The sequence below is a fragment of the Rhamphochromis longiceps genome, linkage group LG18, assembly GCF_057381845.1.
Source record: "Rhamphochromis longiceps isolate RC_006_pf linkage group LG18, R_longiceps_female_GT1.1, whole genome shotgun sequence".
Taxonomy (NCBI): domain Eukaryota; kingdom Metazoa; phylum Chordata; class Actinopteri; order Cichliformes; family Cichlidae; genus Rhamphochromis; species Rhamphochromis longiceps.
In genome coordinates, this window is record NC_140574.1 from 10428699 (window position 1) to 10445878 (window position 17180).

Here is a 17180-nt window from a genome sequence, read left to right on the forward strand (position 1 = left end):
CCAATAGTTGTACAACAAAAAAAAAAAGGGAAAGCACAAACCTTGAGACCTCGCTCTCCCTCACAGTGCTTTCAATCATGCCACAAAATTGCTGTTAACATCAGGTTGTCAGTTTCAGGAAGTTGCTGAACAGTCAAACACAGACACCCCTAATAGGACATCAGAAATATGTCGAGGTAGGAGTGATTTCCAGAATCACCATCTGACAAGCAGTTCACACAAAGAAGAAGAAGAAGCCTTTTTCTGTGTTCTTTTGTCGAATGCTGTGGGCATGACCAGCGGTATATGGACAACCTGTGTTTTTGGCCTTGCTTCTACAGGATTCAATCTTTCAGCATGACAATTCCCTTGTGTACAAACCTGGAGCTATTAACAAGTTGTTTTTGAGCATGATGTCTGGCCTTCACGCAGCCCTCACCTCAGCCTAACCCATTACCTTTGAGGTGAACTACCAGAGAAACTTTGGCAGCCAATATCGCACCAATTCTCCTGCGGTTGATCGAAAGTAACCTTGTGCAGGCAGGGCCGAAAACCTGAAACCAGAAGTCTGGATGATTGTAGTAGCTTGTTTAATGCTATCCAAGTCTCACAGCTGTGGAAATTCACTATCCTCTTTCAAATGTGCTTATTAAAACTCATTATTTGATGGAATTTTCTAAACTACTTCTCACCTTCTTAGATTGTTTTTGAAAGTAGCTATTACTATTAATTATGGGTGTATCTGTTTATAAACAAATACACTGGGGCATATGTGGAAAGCATGTGGAGCTGCACAAACACAGTATTTGAAACATATTTTGGAAAAATATGAACATAAATAAAACCTAAAGACCTTTATTTCTCACTTTCTTCCAGGTTGAAGAGGAGGAAGAAATCGGATACGCCGAAGGAAACACAGAAAGTGAGTTGAGGAAATAACTGCTATTTGATTTTCAGTTTAAAAAGGAGCAAAGTAACACTCTTCCTACTTTTCCACCATAGTCCCTTTTGCCTGCAGTCGACTCAGTCTAGCATTTCATCACAAAATGTTTCATCTCAGTAAATGCCAAGTGTCATGTAACCATTTTTCACCACAATGAACCGCTCCCTGCAGCCGTGTATGTGTGTGTGTGTGTGTGTGTGTGTCAGCACTGTTCTGCATCAACAGTATTGATTGTGTAATACGAGGGGAGGCTCATCTGTTGATTCACTGTCGCCACTTAGACCTGATGTTTATCTCATTATCCAACAGTACAAACTGTTTTCATTATTATGTTACTGGTATGATTCTTGCTACCAACCCAGCCATGGGGAAACCGTGTGCCAGTGTACTCATGATAAATGAGGAGGGTTGCGTCAGGATGGGAATCTTTGCCAAATCAAGCATGCAGCTCATCAGGAATGTGACTTCTGTAACGGATCATTCGGGCACTGGGTTAAGGACGACCACCCCCTGTGCTGTTTTCAAACAGGGTGGAACTGCTGGCCAAAGGCAAAGGGGGGGGGGGCTTTTCAGATACAGCAAGAGGAAAGGACAGGAAGGAATAAGAGGAGGTTGAGAATAGGAACTTTATATTTAGTGACTGATGTAGTACATGGAGACTTGCAGAGGGTTAGTGACAGAAGAAGATGCTAGGGGCAGGATGGAGGCAGATGTGCCTGTGCCAAATGAAAGAAGAAGATTTTTGCTACCACTTGATATTTTCTATTTGGATTTAACAGTTTTTTCCAGTGATTCCACAAGAGTTATAACTATTAGTGAGCTGTGCCTCCACGGAGCATGAATTTACCAGGATGATGTCATTGCAATTGCCAAAATCATAAAGTTGATCAACTGTGCAAAAGCAGTGTGTCTGAGCACACCTGTATTTACTGCGTGATAAAGTTAGAAGGTTACAGCTTCTGTTTCATGTAAACAAACTGCCGCTGTTTACAAAATGTTTTTCCTCGGAAAACTAAACAGGAAATATTAAAACGCACAAGTCAAATGCTTATCGCTTTAGCTCTGTGCACAAGTATTGCTCACAAAACCTTTCCTACTTAGCATCCGGGGTAATGCATGGGGAAACTGCAAATATATGCTTAATTAAAATTCTGTGGTAGGGTGTAACAACAGAACACACACCATCAGCCAATCACAAAAGGAGGAAAAACACAGGAGACGAATCGGCCACACACAAAGGGAGTCTCACCCCTATTGCACATGCTCGATTCCTCTCCTCGTGAATTAGTCCCCTTAGGGGATGAACAGACAACAGGAGGGAGATGTCGTCAGCTAAATAAACTGTGCCATTACATGTTTTGTTATTACTGCGGCTGTATTGCATGTTTTATATTTATGGACACTTTTAATTAAGCCTAAAAAAAAGGTGTTGAGGTTTACTTGTGATGATCAAGGTCAGGTTAGGAGGACAGAAAATGGGCCTTAGAGACACAAGTATATGGGTGTGTGGTTCTGAACCACATGTTAAACTGTGATTTTATTCCCTCTGACAGGTTATTCTACAGAACAGAAGAAACCAAAGGTCATCTTCATGATGGGTAAGAGCTGACAACATGGGCACGCACGGTGATAGAGAGCAGCTGCTGATTGCTCATCAAGCTGCTAGTTAATAATTTACTCTCTCTCACACACACACACACACACACACACACACACACACAAGTCAGACTAGGGAGGAAGTGACAGATATCTTCATCTTACTTGTGTCTGTCAGTAGAAAACAACCCATTTAAACTGATGCGTGTCTACAGTACTTAGAGTTCAACAGCGGTTTGACATTTAGCAATTTATTAGGCACACATAGCCTAAATAAGTCCTCCTTTCAGAGAAATTATGATGACGGAAAGCACGAAGTCTAACGTTACTGATTTGCATATAATTGCACTCTTGGGGCCATTTTCTCAGATTGTGAGAAGACCCAGATCCAGGACTGACAGGCAGGTTTAAATAATGAAAAGCAGGCATTAACTGGCTCCAGAAAGCACATGAAATACAAAAAAGGGGGAAAAAACAAACAAACCAAGAATCTAAAGGGGCACGAGAAGCCCAGAAAGGGAGATGCTGACACGCTGGAAACAAACAGGGGGAAAAGAAAAGTGAACAAGATTAGATATGATTGAAGAATGACACATATTTGGAAACAATCAGGAAATCAGAAGGACGACAAAGAGAAGTTAAAACACAGGAGACACACAATGGGATGAATTACCAAAATAACACTGCAAAAAAAACATGATGTAGCAGGTTCGTCTATTTTGCTGAAATTATTTTTTGTGTGGTGTTAATTACCCTCTGCGCCCTGTACGCTCTGGTGACCCACCACCAAACCGGTCATGCTAAATGATTTTACAGGCAGCATAACGTTGTCCATGCCTTCATCATCTTACAATTTAAAGTGTTTTAAGGCCCGTGTTGTCGTGATTTGGTGCTATGTAAACATTTTTTATTGTGCCGGACTCCGTGTGCTGTTCATCTGCTCTCTGCAGCATTACATGGATTTCATTTTTAAAAAGTAGTGCATGCATTATTTTTCTTTTCTACTATTTTATTTTCCATGATAGACTAGATCTAAGAGAAGTTTATATCACTTTGTCACCAAACAGAATAATTATCTGTACAAATTGGTTAAAATTAACTAGGTTAAGCTTGTCAAATGTAGGGATTCACTGTTTTTCTTTTTTAATCTGGTTTATAACCACGAGGTATATAAACCCAATATTATCCGTGTCAAAGACAATATATCTGCTGGATGCTGTTAACCATGTTGTTAATCAATTAACGGATTCAGATAATGTTAATACAAGTAAAAACGATCACATTAATCAGTGGAAATGGTGCTTATAAGTTGCCAATCTCCTCCATGTGGAACAACCAATATCTTTGTCAGTATTTTTTTATTAACTTGAATCTGCATTGTGACTCTAAAGGCAGCTCTCAGATCAATCTCGTGTGCAAATATATACGCCATCTAAGTAATATTTGTCACAAAATAGAAAAATGCATCATTGCTGTTTCCAATTTGTGCTCAGTGTTACTTCCAGCCCCTAGAGGAAGAGGTTTTCAGTTTTTGTGATCAATTAGTATGCCATGACAGTACAGTGAGGCACTGTGGCTCAGTCTGCTAATTGAAGACACGACAGACGTGCAGGTTAATTAGAGATCTGGGACATACAGACCCTCCATTAACCACCGTCAACCCTGCTACCGTGGAAAAACACTAAAGATACGGTCACCAAAAGGTTATTTAATCAGTAGTCTGAGTGTGTATGTGTGTGTGCGCTCTCTATCACACCCATATATCAGTGCTAAAATCCCTTTTCATGGACTCTCAGGACAAATCCAGACTGATCTGAATGAACACCAGTTTGTCGGAGGATTTGAAAAACAGACGCTGAGCCAGACCAAAAGCTTTTTCACAGCAGCAGCAGATAATTGGAGGAAAATGTCACCCACAAATGCAACAACTGTCACCTACACTCAGATGTGTCTCCCGAACAAATTTTATACCGTATAATGAGAGGTCAGCCAATCAAGATAACATTTAGGATTTCACTCCATTTATAACAATCTCCGACTGTGCTGTCAGGAAAATAAAATAGAAAGTCTAATTTATTAAAACAGAAGTTAACGTATTTAAAAACAGAATAAAAAAGGGAAAATTTGAAAACTGAGTAATTGGGTTTTTTGTTTGTTTTTTTGTATTTTTGCCATTTTAATTTGATGCCAGCAGCATATCTCAAACAAAAGCTGGAGTAGGAACAGCAAAAGACTAAATAGGTTAATAAGTAACATTATTGCAGATGAAATGAGCATCCGTCATTACTCTGTGACAGACTGCATGGACACACTATAAAGCCAGTAAGACATCAGGGATATCAATCTATCCAGTTAGAAAACAGAAACGACTGCCTGTCTTGGTGCAAGTCAACATGATAACAAGTTAAACAACAAGGCAACCCCCAAAAGTGAATGGTTTTGCAGTGCAATGTGATTGATTGTGATGCCCTTATGACTGATTTTTCTCTAGTTTTCCTTTATGATCATTGTCACTTCTTGGATGTGACTGTTGAGACAGTGGATGGTATCCTGGAGGATCTTTTCACAGACCCGGATCAGCAGATCAGTGAGCTCCTGAGAGCTCACATAATTCAATTATGTTATATTTTTAGTACCAAATCACAGTCTTTACCTGTGAGGTAACAATCAAACGGCCCTCTTTGAGCAAGCACTTGGCGACAGTGCTTGCTAACAGGAAGAAACCTCAGGGAGGGGTCGGGGGCAGAGGAGAGTCTGTGGCACTATTTGGCAGCGTCCCTTGCACCAATGCTTGACATCCCAGAGGTTGTCTGTATACTTCATGTCTACAGAACTTGAGGGACAGTTAATGGCGTCTATGCCTTGATCATCTAAAGAGGAGCACACTAGCAAAAAGAAGAGAAAAAGCATCTGATGTGCTATAAACACAGTTCAGAAGCATCTGTCACAAATTCGTGAAGGCATCATTAATGCTGAACGATATATACAGTTTTTAGTTTACTGCCATTCAGACAGTGTCTGTTTTGCATCCTTCTTATTTCTATTATTTGCTTCTCTTTATTAGCACATTGCTGAACCACATTCTGCAAGTATTTCACAGCATTGGCCCTTACAGAAGCCTATGACATGTCGCACACCGTCCACAGTTGGTGCATTTTGAAACAAAAGCTATCACAATGGAAGACTCGAACTGTTGAGCAGCTGAAATCATTTATTTAGTAGTGTGAAAGACACACTCACAGGAGCTGACGTCCTCAGTTCCCAGATAGACAGATACTGAACTATGTATTAAATTCAGTTTAACAGCATAGACATCTTAAAAGAAGAGGTGATGCAGCACACTGAGAAATCGACTCCTTTCCCCATTTTCATGATCATCACAAGTTCAAAATGAGCAAGTTTTTTATAAGAAAGAAAAAGATCTTTGAAATGCTGTTTTTTTTTAGGTCTAGAGTTCATTTTTAAAGAATTCTAGAATTTAAATCATTTGCAAATCACTGCCTTCTGTTTGTATTTACATTTTACACAGCCTCACAACTTTCTTCTGGCTGGCAGCTGTTGAATAAAACCTTCACCGTTCTTGTCTGATCGCTCTTATATCTTTTACCACCCACTGTTCTGCCGGCAGGTTGCTCATAGTGTTGTGTCAAGCAAAGTAGCAGGAGCTCTGTGAACCCTTATGAATATGAGCACGTCATGTATGTATGAAAGGAAGCTGACATGTTTAATTTTTTGTTTGTTTTTTACTTTCTTTTTTTTAAAAAGAACACGCTGATATGAAAATAAAACAGCACTGTCTGCGAGGGGAATCGTCCGTCAACCTTTCCAGGAGACTTTTCTGCAATACAGGAACTCAGATTTATTTTTCCAGTTGTTTCTGGACCACATCAGTAAGATGTGGGCTGGAAAAATGAGCTGAAAAATGCTGAATTACTCTGTAAGCATCAGAGCATCAGTACAAGTGATCACTTTCATTTGTTAGATTCATTGTTACTTACTGTGGGTTTGAAAGCCTCGTCTTTATTCCTCTCTCAGTTCATGGAAATTTAAAGCTTACTTCATTGTGGAGAGTGATGTCAGTGTTCCAGCAGGTTCCAGTTCATGGCAGGCTTGAGCCTTAGTGACAGGGTGACAGTTTGGGTCTTCTTCCACACCTTGATAGAATAACGTTGTTGGAACTGATCCCTGAATCTGCAGTCTTTTTAGAAGCGGCTCTGCTGAGTTGGACAGTTGTAATCTCCTTGCAACTGAAATTAGTTCCTCTAATTTGCAACTGCAAACAGTTGCCAAATGAAAAGAAATTTAGTGCAATCATTGGGAAACCAGCATCACCACCAAACACCATCCTATTTTTTATCTAGTGTGACTGGCAGTCAGTGAGTTAATAAACTATATAAATAAAAATAAAGTATATTTTCATAAAACCACTAAGCCTCTTAACAAACTGCTCTTTGTTAAGAGGCTTAGGGCAGCAGTCCCCAACCCCCGGGCCTCGTCGTTTGGTACCGGGCCGTGAGAGTTGAGGCTCAGGTATGAAATGTGTGGTTTTCAGGGTTTTTATCGGTTTTCAGCGTTATTTTGTTATCGTTTTTATCGTTAACTCGGTTTTCCTGGGTCTTTTCATGTGTGTTATGAATAAATCTTCTTTTTTTCGGTACCGGTACTAGTTTTATTTTGTTGTATTTATCCACGACACCTTAAAGGCCGGTCCGTGAAAATATTGTCGGGCATAAACCGGTCCGTGGCGCAAAAAAGGTTGGGGACCGCTGGCTTAGGGGCATTCAATTAATTAACCTAAACGGAAAACCATCAAGCTTAAGATGCTTATATGACTTTAAAATGGTCTGTAATGTTTTTTTTAATTATTTTCTGTCATTAAATGCTGCTACAGTCATGGATGCTCATATTTAACATGGTCAAATCATGCAAAGCTACCACAGAGAAGAGAAGAAGAAAATCATAGAGCTGCATATTACTTTAATTGGTCCCCATAATGTTTTGTCATTAATAATATTAACCGATTTATTCTGCTGTATTTTCAGCAGTTGTAGGTTTTTAAAGAGTGCTTTCAAACACCCAAGTTGTCCAGCACTTCCCTTCAAGAAACAACTGCAGGGACGAAAGGTTTTCTTTCCTGCCCCGTCAGATGTCATTCCAACTTTGAAAATACTGACTCAAGACTGCGTGACGCAGCTTGATGACTCCTCAGTTCTACATGAAAGTGTTGTAGCCTTTCACCATCCCTGTCTCCTCCTTTTATCATCCAGCTTCAATGAAGCTGCTGCTGCTTCAGGGGAGATACAGGTTATCTCTCAGACTTATTAGGGGCTAAAAAAAAAAAAGGCTATCTCCCTATTCTCAGAAATCATGATGACAGCACCAGAGTGTCTTTACAGTGAGCATATCAAGCTTTTCCTTAATTTCACTCACATTCTGTGCTGCAGTGTTGGATGCTCATTTGACAATAGATAAAATCTTAAATATAGAGGTTAGTGTATGTACAGGTAAACCCATTGGGCCAAAAGCTAACAGTGCTGGGCGGTTTCTGTTTTTTTCCCATATGAAGTCACTTCAAGAGGCAGCCAAGTTTTCTTAAAGAGACGGTACACCAAAAGGGGATCAGAGGGAGTCGAGGAATAACAATATAGAGCTGGAAGTTAAGAAATTATGTGTAATTTAAGAAATAAGATGGGGGAAAATTGTAATTACACCAATTCCAATATCTGCCATTTGCTGGACATATTTATGCTTCACATCTCATGTTTCCTTTGTTCTAAATTAGTTATATAATAGTATAATACTAGTGTTATTAATTAGCTAAATATACAGTGCTGTGCATAAGTCTAGAGCCGCTCCACATTTCTTCATAATTTTCTTCCAAGGAGCCACAGTTTCATAAAATCACTGAAGAAGTGAATCATCCTACCTAACTGAAGGGATGAACAAGTGCTGAAAAATTACAAAGATAACAGTTTGACAGGCATAAAATAGTATTTTTGCACCAACCAGGTGATTCCCAAAGAGCTTTTACCTGAAAACTTGGCATAACTCAGCACAGTGTGCCGTGGATCTTTAAAAAAATAAATAAATAAAAATAATCGGAGGAAACTCGACAAGTCCAGGAAATAAGAACCGATGGCAGGCCTAAAAAGAACTGACAGCAGATTAACAGAATCTGAAAGTCATGTCCTTCAGATTTTTTTTTAAAAGACACAGAACCTGAGAGATTTATCTGATCCTTAAGTTGATCCATCTAAGGTTCACTGAAGCCTCAAAGATATGGTCTTGGTGGGAGCATGGCTTTCAAGAAGCCATTCTTAAGTGAAACAAAGAGAAAAGACTGAGATGTGTCAGATGACACAAGAACTGGACTGAAAAATCAGTGGCAACAGGTGTGATGGAGTGATGATTCATTGGTTGAAGTGCTCATCAGTATGTACAGAGGAGAGAGAGGTACAGCAGTGGGTGTCTACAGCCATCTGTAAAACAACGTGGAGGCTCTGTCATGGTTTGGGGCTCCATTTCAGCCAGTGGCGTTGGTGATGTTATCAAAAGTGATGGAATTATGAATGTAGAAAAGCATTGTCAGATTTTGATCCAACATGCAATGTCATCTGTTAAGAGTCTGTGTGGAAAACATGGGTGTCCTTTTCTATGAGTACATATCAGGTCAGGTTTGAACTTTTGGTCTTCTGTATAATTCGGCCTTTTGTTTATATTGATGCTAAACCTGTCCACCTGCACATGCTGCTAAGAATTAAACATTAATGAAGGCACTTACATTTTGTTAATTAAAAGTCAGAAGAGGAGACTCTTTTTCCTCTCTCTCTTTGACAACAGGATTGAATAAAAACTATCATCAAACTTGGCCGACAGGTAAAAGAATCCAATAAATTTGGGTACAGATACACCTTCTGTAAGTTAGCAAAATCTCCAAGCTGCCTTCAAGTTTAATGTGGATTTGCCTCACCAACTGCCTTGCATGGTAACTTGTGACTTAAAAATCCTTCTTGTGACAAATGGTTCATCTGATCACCTGCCAAGTATTTTTGGAAGTGGGTCCCTTTAAAATACAAATTTTTCTTGTATAGATGGTAAGAATCTGCCAGCTACATGCTACATACATCGCTGCACTACTCACCCCCCCAACTTTCAAAGCTCCTCAGTTTGCAGCTTGACTTTTTTCCTCTTTGGTGCTCTTTAAATTCTATAGATCATTCCTGTGAGCGCTAAGTTAGATGGTGAGACCCAATGATCTGTCAAGAATATTTGAAAAAGTGCCTGGCTTTTTGGCGAACAATTTCTAAGAACTACTTTCCAGATGGTTCGGTGTAACAAACCATCTGCTGCATCGGGTTACCCATCCAAAAGTGTTCTGCAGAAGTGCTACAGGAGGGAAAAAGCAGTGAAATACTAATGTGAGCTTTTACTTAAGCCATTTTCCCTCCATTTCTATCTTTTTGTCTTATTCCACCATGCTCTCTGACTTCCATCTCTCTCTCTTTTTATTTCCCCTCTCTGCGGAAAATTATTATTTGCCCTTGTAATCAGACTTGCATTTAAAAAGTGAAAAACCTGCTGGTAGTGTGTGATGCAACAGTGGTAATTTTGCACTTAGTGGGGCTGGCTGGAAACGAGTGTTATGGTGTTAGAGGATGCCATTAACAAGCAGAAACCACCCTGCTGAAGCTAATGAAGAAATTTCTAATGATAACTTTTTTTTTTCCCCTTAAGGATTTACGGGCTTAATAAGAGAATCAGCTGATTAAACAGTCAGTCAGGTAATCAGCAAGGCACAGAAGATTAATTGATAACATACACTACCAGTCAAAAGTTTAGACACCTTCTCATTTAATGGTGTCTATTTTCATGGCATTGTAGATCCTCACTAAAGGCATCAAAACTATGAATGAACACTTATGGAATTATGTGATAAACAAAAAAGTGTGAAATAACTCAAAACATGTTTATATTTTAGATTCTTAAAAAATAGCCACCCTTTGTTTTGATTACCACTTTGCACCTCTTGGCATTCTCTCGATGAGCTTCATGAGGCCGTCACCTGAAATGGTTTTCCAACAGATGCTGAGCACTTGTTGGTCCTTTTGCCTTCACTCTGTGGTCCATCTCATCCCAAACCATCTCGACTGGGTTTAGGTCAGGTGACTGTGGAGGCCAGGCCATCTGGTGCAGCACTCCGTCACTCTCCTTCTTAGTCAAATAGCCCTTACAACATTCTTTGTGGTTTTTTGGCCCAAACAAATTTCTTCTCCTTGTTGCTTTTCCTTAGCTGTGGTTTCTTAGCAGCTGTTTGACCATAAAGGCCTGATTCGCGCAGTCTCCTCTGAACAGTTCATGTAGACACGTGTCTGCTACTGGAACTCTGTGTCGCATTTATCTGAGCTCTAATCTGAGGTGCTGTTAAATTGATTTCTGAGGCGACTTGGATGAATTTATCCTCAGCAGCAGAGGTGACTCTTGGTCTTCCTTTCCTGGGGCGGTCCTCTTGTGAGCCAGTTTTGTCGTAGCGTTTGATGGTTTTTGCGACTGCAATTGGGGACACATTTAAAGTTTTGACAATTTTCCAGACTGACTGACCTCCAGTTCCTAAAGTAATAATGGAGATGTCATTTCTCTTACAACATCATGAAGCTCACTGAGAGAAGGCCAAGGTTTGCAGCACTTCCAACAAAGCAAAGAGTGGCTACTTTGAGGAACTATAATACATATTTTTTGAGTCATTTATTTATTTTTTCTTTGCTACATATTTCCATATATATATTCCTTCATATATTTGATGTCTTCAGTATCTACAATGTAGTAAAAATAAAGAAAAACCACTAAATGAGAAGGTGTGTCCAAACGTTTGACTGGTAGTGCATGTAATTTAACACATACAGAATATAAATTCCAGAGGATTGTGTTGGTTTGTCATCTTTGCTCATTGTGAAACACAATGTGTAGATTTTTGTCGAATGATTAAAATGATGCAAGAACATTTTTCATTCTCAGTAATCATCACCAGATAACAGATAAATCATGTCAACATTTTGAGGAAAAAATCTCCCCTCCCAGTCCATTTTTCATGTAAACTGATAAAGTTTCTTAACATTACCTATTAATGCTTTAAGGAAACATTATTTAGCAGGGCTGTATCTGTCTTTGCCTTGTTTTGTGCTCATCGTTTTCATCTCTGTCTGCTTCCATCTCTGTCTCTCTAATTTATTCCATCTGTCACTTTGGCTCTTACCGCGGACGCCGCTGTGACAGTGCTGTTCACACATGGTAGGATGGTTTGGGCATCTCAGATCTCAGCCTCTACCAAACTGAGCGTTAGCAGAGAAACCAGAAGCAGAATTCAAACATGCCAAAGCTGCAAATTCATTCTTTACTCATGTTTTTTATGTTTCTGTTTAGGTTTAGATTATATGGATAAAAAAAAAAAATGTGTGAATCTTTATGATTCTCCTGTGTTCTATCAAATCCACACCACATTATGTTATCACACTCATTTCCTGCTGCCCATTTTTAATGCTGGCCTAAGCCATAGCTTTGCATGATTCAGTTCAAAGTAATCCTCTCGACCAAGCTGTTTCAGCTCCATTTAAGCCAACTTTATTTTGATTGGCTGCTTTAAACAGCAGCTGTGCTCGCACCCAGAACTCTGCGCCTAAGATGACCATACAGGCCAACTAGCCAACAACTGGAGACATGTCAGATATGATTTTTTTAAAAATGCTTTCTCACTGCTCCCAATATGACACTCAGTGCACCCCATACATTCTTAAAAACTCGTTCTGAGAATGGACAAAAGAATGACCCTAGGAGGACACTATGCAGCATCTCATGCTCACAAACACCTTAATTTAAGGATTTCCACCCCTGCTACTTATTTCCTCACAAAGCTCAGTAACCAGGATCCTGGAAACATTAATATAACATCATCTACACTGTGAAAAGTTATATTTGTGTCTAAATATACTCGCCGTTTGGATGAGGCGGCAGCCTGTGAGGCTACAGGTTTGATAAAATTGCTTTTTTTTTAAATCAAATTTGTAATTAGTTGAACAAGTGACATTTTTTCTTAAAATCATGCATCAGTTTGTTTGTTTTTAAACTAATAATTCTATATATTACTCCTTCTCAAAGCTCAGGAAATAATCCAGCCTCAAAGGCTGGTTTCGAATATATCTGAGGACATTTTCATTTATGCAAGCTGTTTGCACCCTAAAAGCATGGAAATGTTTAACATGGCTGCAGTGCACACTGTGACACCTACTGAGAAAATGAAGTAAAAGTAAGAAGGAAAGTAAAACACTTCCCAAAGCTGTGACCTTTAAACTGGGTTCATCTAGATGATGTTCTCAGTGATGAAACCGTCTTCACACTCAGACAGTTCGCAGGGGTTTGACTTGCAAGACGAACTAACTAGAAGAGCCACTAACAAGCTTCTCAAGGATTTCTGGGTCATTATTTTACATCCTGGTGGAGGTGTCTGTGCAGCGTATGGAGCCTGGCTAAATAAACGAAGGCGGTGTTTATGTTCTGAATGAATCCCTAGCCCTTCCTCCTTGATTTCTTCTCTCTGATTTCAGTCGTTCCCCACCGTGCGAGCCTCACCTCGCTCATATCTGTCCGTGCTCCGTAAGGAAATGGTGATGAGCGCACTTGTTTTTGAATTCAACTCGAGTTGAATAATGATGAATATGAAGCGCATCCTGAGTTTTATTACTAGGCTCAAGGCTAGCGCTGATAAATGACTGCTTCACACAGTTTCACGGCCACGTTATACAATTATACTTGCAACAACACCTGCGAGCATCACAGCAAGCTATCAAACACAGAAAGTGCCGGTATATATTCTGACCGTAAGAAGTGAAAGCAGCTAAAATGTAATTACTTAATGAAAGCTGGTTGGTTAGAAAAAAAGGTTTAATTCCCACTTTGATTTATCTTTCTCTGAATATGATGCTTTGTATGTTCATTCTGCCTTTTTAAGCCCTCCACATTACTCTTTACTTTTTTAAAAGTATGCAGTGCTTTCCTTATTTACTCCTTGTGGAAAGTAATTGTTATATTACCTCTGCATCACTCTGCAAATTGCAAACTTATTTCTGCACAAACCCCTGTCTTAATGAGGACGGCATACAGATGATCTTTCTTTTATTATGCAGCTTAAATGTTATTGCGATGCTAACAGCAAAGTCAGTGAAAAACCACTCCTAGAAGACTTCACAGAAAAATGCAGAAACAATTTTACCTTCCATTTTCCTTCTTAATAAATGTAATTTAATTGATTATTTTTTGTTTTATCTGTTTTTTATCTGTTTCTCTTTGTTCTTTAACTGTACCTTCTTTCGGACACACAAACACTCATCGTCCATTTCCTATCATCTCCCTCCTTTATATTCTTCTGTCATCTTTCAATTTCCTCCTCGTCATCCTCTTCTCACAGGAGGTTAGTCTCAGTGATCACTTGACCGTGACGATATGGCCTTATTTCTGCTTGTTTCTCTGTGTTTCTGTCTCAGGTGGTCCAGGCTCAGGTAAGGCTCTGCAGTGTGAGCGGATGGAGGAGAGGTTCGGCCTGCGTCGCGTCACGCTGGGTGACCTGCTCTGCAGCGAGCTGCAGTCTAACAACGATAGGGGGCGCTACCTGCGGGACGCACTTGAGAGAGGAGAACAGTTGCCTGAGGTCAGTGTGGCAGTCCAGAGTAAAACAAGCAAATAATGAGGGGATTACTGAAGCTCACAAAGCCTAGAATTATAAACTGATTTGACTTTACATTGTTTTCATTTGTAAAAATCACATTTTGCATTATTAGCACAATAAATACTCCATAACTTGTGTGATTGAAAAATTGGACATATAAAAAAAGGGATTAACCATAACCGTTTAGGATGAGGGTAAAATTAGATTCAACTCATCTCCAGTGCAAGTAAAAGAAAGTATTTGTCCGCTTCCTGGATTCAAAACGTTTTGAATGCGATAACTCAAGATTAAGGTGACGTACGAGCTTTAAATTGATATCATAGGTGCATCTACTAACAGTCTTGGATGAGTTTGAACCTCAGTGCTCTTGACCTCACATGTGTGTTTGATAGAGGCTGAGGGGAAGCATGGGCGGTTGCCAGTATTTTTGCATAACTGTCACACTTACATTTTTCAGATCATCAAGCAGTTTTTAATATTAGACAAAAATAACCTGAGTAAATAGAAAAAGCAGTTTTTAAATGATGATTTTATTTATTCAGAAAGATTGAAAAAATAATTTTGACTCACCTAAATAAACCTAATTGGTTGTGCCACCGTTGGCAGCAAAAACTGCAATCAGTTATTAACTGCCAATGCATCTCTCACATCAGTGTGGAGAAATTTTAGCCCACTTTTCTTTGGAGAATTGTTTCAATGTTTTCAACCAAAATCGTCCTGGTAAGGTCGTGCAAAAGCATCGCAATTGGATTTGTCCTGACTTTGGCTAGGCCACTCCAGAAACTTGATTTTGTCTAATTTCTTTGAGTCATTCAGAGGTGGACTTATTGTGAATTTTCTCTTACTGCATAACCCAAGTGCGTTTGTGCTTCAGGCCATGAACTGGTGGTCAAACATTGTTCTTCAGGATTATCTGGTAGAGGACAGAATTCATGGTTTCATCAATTACAGCAAGTCGTCCTGAAGCAGCAAAGCAGCGACAGACAATCACACTGCCACCGTTATGTTTAAACGTTGGTGTGATGTTCTTTTTATGAAAAGTTCAATTGAAAAGTTCAGCTTTTGGTTAGTGTACAGAGTATTTCCCCCAAACTCTTGAGGATCGTCAAGCTGTTTTTTGGAAAGTATGAAACAAGCCTTTCAGTTCTTTTTTTCCCCCCAGTCTCTTTATTATTGAATCATAAACTCTGACCTTAACTGAGAAAAGTAAGGCCTGCAGTTCTTAAGATGTTGTTTTTTGTTCTTTTCTGACCTCCTGGATGAGTCATTGATGGAGTAATTTTGGTAGGCTGGCCACACGTGGGAAGCTTCACCGCTGTTCCAAGCTTTCTCCATTTGTGGATAATGACTCTCACTGTGGTTCACAGTCCCAAAGCCTTAGAAATGGCTTTGTAAGGCAGGTTTCGATAGATTTTCTCCCTTAATAAATGAAATCATCACTTTGTCTAATATTGAAATTTGTTTGGTGAGCTAAAACATTTTAGAGTAACAAATATGGAACAAACTAAGAAATCAAGAAGAGGGCAAATATCCTTTCACTGCATTTTATAAACACGTCTGAGACAGCCAACGTATGATTGAAGGGCAGACAGGGAAAATGCATCAAAAGTGTTTTGTTGCTGTTTGTAGTGGGTCTGCTATGTTGCTCAGGGTTACATTTCAGAAAGGTTTAGTTTGAATTTCTGGCGTTAACAGCAGAGCTGAATCTGTGAACATATGTACTAATACAGTAGTGTTTTCATGTCTGCCACACTTGAGACCTATATAAAATCTTGCCAAGCCCACCATGGACAACCCTGCCCTGTTTCCATTTATCTGGGTCTTCAGTCAAAGCTGAAATGCCCACACTCCCTCTCCACCTCATTCAGCTCTTCCAGCTTCCGGACTAAACTAGCTGAGAGGCATAATCTCCCCAGCATGTTCTGCGGATGCCCCAGTGTATCATCCCAGTTGGAGATGCTTGAAACACTTCAGCTAATAGGCATCCAGGAGTTGCCCTAGTTATATCCCCAAATCACCTCAACAGGCTCTTTTCAGTCCAGTAGAGTAGCGGCTGTACTAGTTGACTAAGCTCCTGGCATGATCTCTAAGGCTGAGCCCAGACATCCTTCTGAGAAAGCTCATTTCCACCTCTTGTGTTGTTGATCCTATTCTTTCGGTCACTATCCACAGCTTCTTGCCACAGGTGAGGGGAGGCGCATATAGTGAACAGCAAATGGACCGCTTTGCCTTCATGCCCAGCTCATTCTTTACCACAATAGACCAACAGAGCACCTCCATCCCTGCAGACGTGGCACCAATCCGGCTGTTCACTCTTCTCCAATTTTAAACTAGCTAACGTTATAATGAGCAAATTAAATAAAGCAACACTGGCTTCAGATTGAGAAACAACAATGAGTCCAGTTGTTGACTTTTGTAACTGCCCCTCTATCTGTGATTTAAATGTCATTCTTTTATGTGCAGGGCTAAAGTGTCACAGGATGTGGAGCTTAAGAATGAGGGCCTAAATGCAGGACACAAGACGGTCCTGCATTTGTTTTTTGGTAATATATAAACAATAATTCAAAAATCACTTTGAGCAAAGCATTACACATGACTAAACAGGGAGAAGACACACAGCAAAGATAGCAAAGGCTGTGACAAAGACTGACAGGAATATAAGACTATACCCAGACAGTTCATTAGGTAATGACCAACAAGAGGGTACCGAGACACAGATGAAGACTGTAAGGAAAATCAGAAACCAGAACTAACACGGGACCTTCAAAGTAAAAATAGGAAGTAACCAAAACATGAGTCCTAAGCACAGAGAGCTAATCTGAAGACAAAGAGAAATAAGCACAACAGAACAAATACACATAATAGAAGCAGAGAGGAGGAAACATGAGGAGCAACAAACTCAAAACAGAACGCCTAAAAGTTAAACTAAACTTAACTAAAACTAGAACA

At 39.7% G+C, this 17180-nt stretch overlaps 1 protein-coding gene across 1 annotated transcript in view; it reads left to right on the top strand.

Moving 5' to 3' along the window:
* ak5 (adenylate kinase 5) overlaps positions 1 to 17180 on the top strand; it is a 104538-nt gene that overhangs the window by 66271 nt on the left and 21087 nt on the right. The window contains exons 9-11 of the mRNA XM_085388152.1: positions 856 to 901; positions 2476 to 2520; positions 14050 to 14213. Of these exons, the coding sequence (XP_085244278.1) occupies positions 856 to 901; positions 2476 to 2520; positions 14050 to 14213 (255 nt within the window). The remainder of the gene's footprint in view (positions 1 to 855; positions 902 to 2475; positions 2521 to 14049; positions 14214 to 17180) is intronic.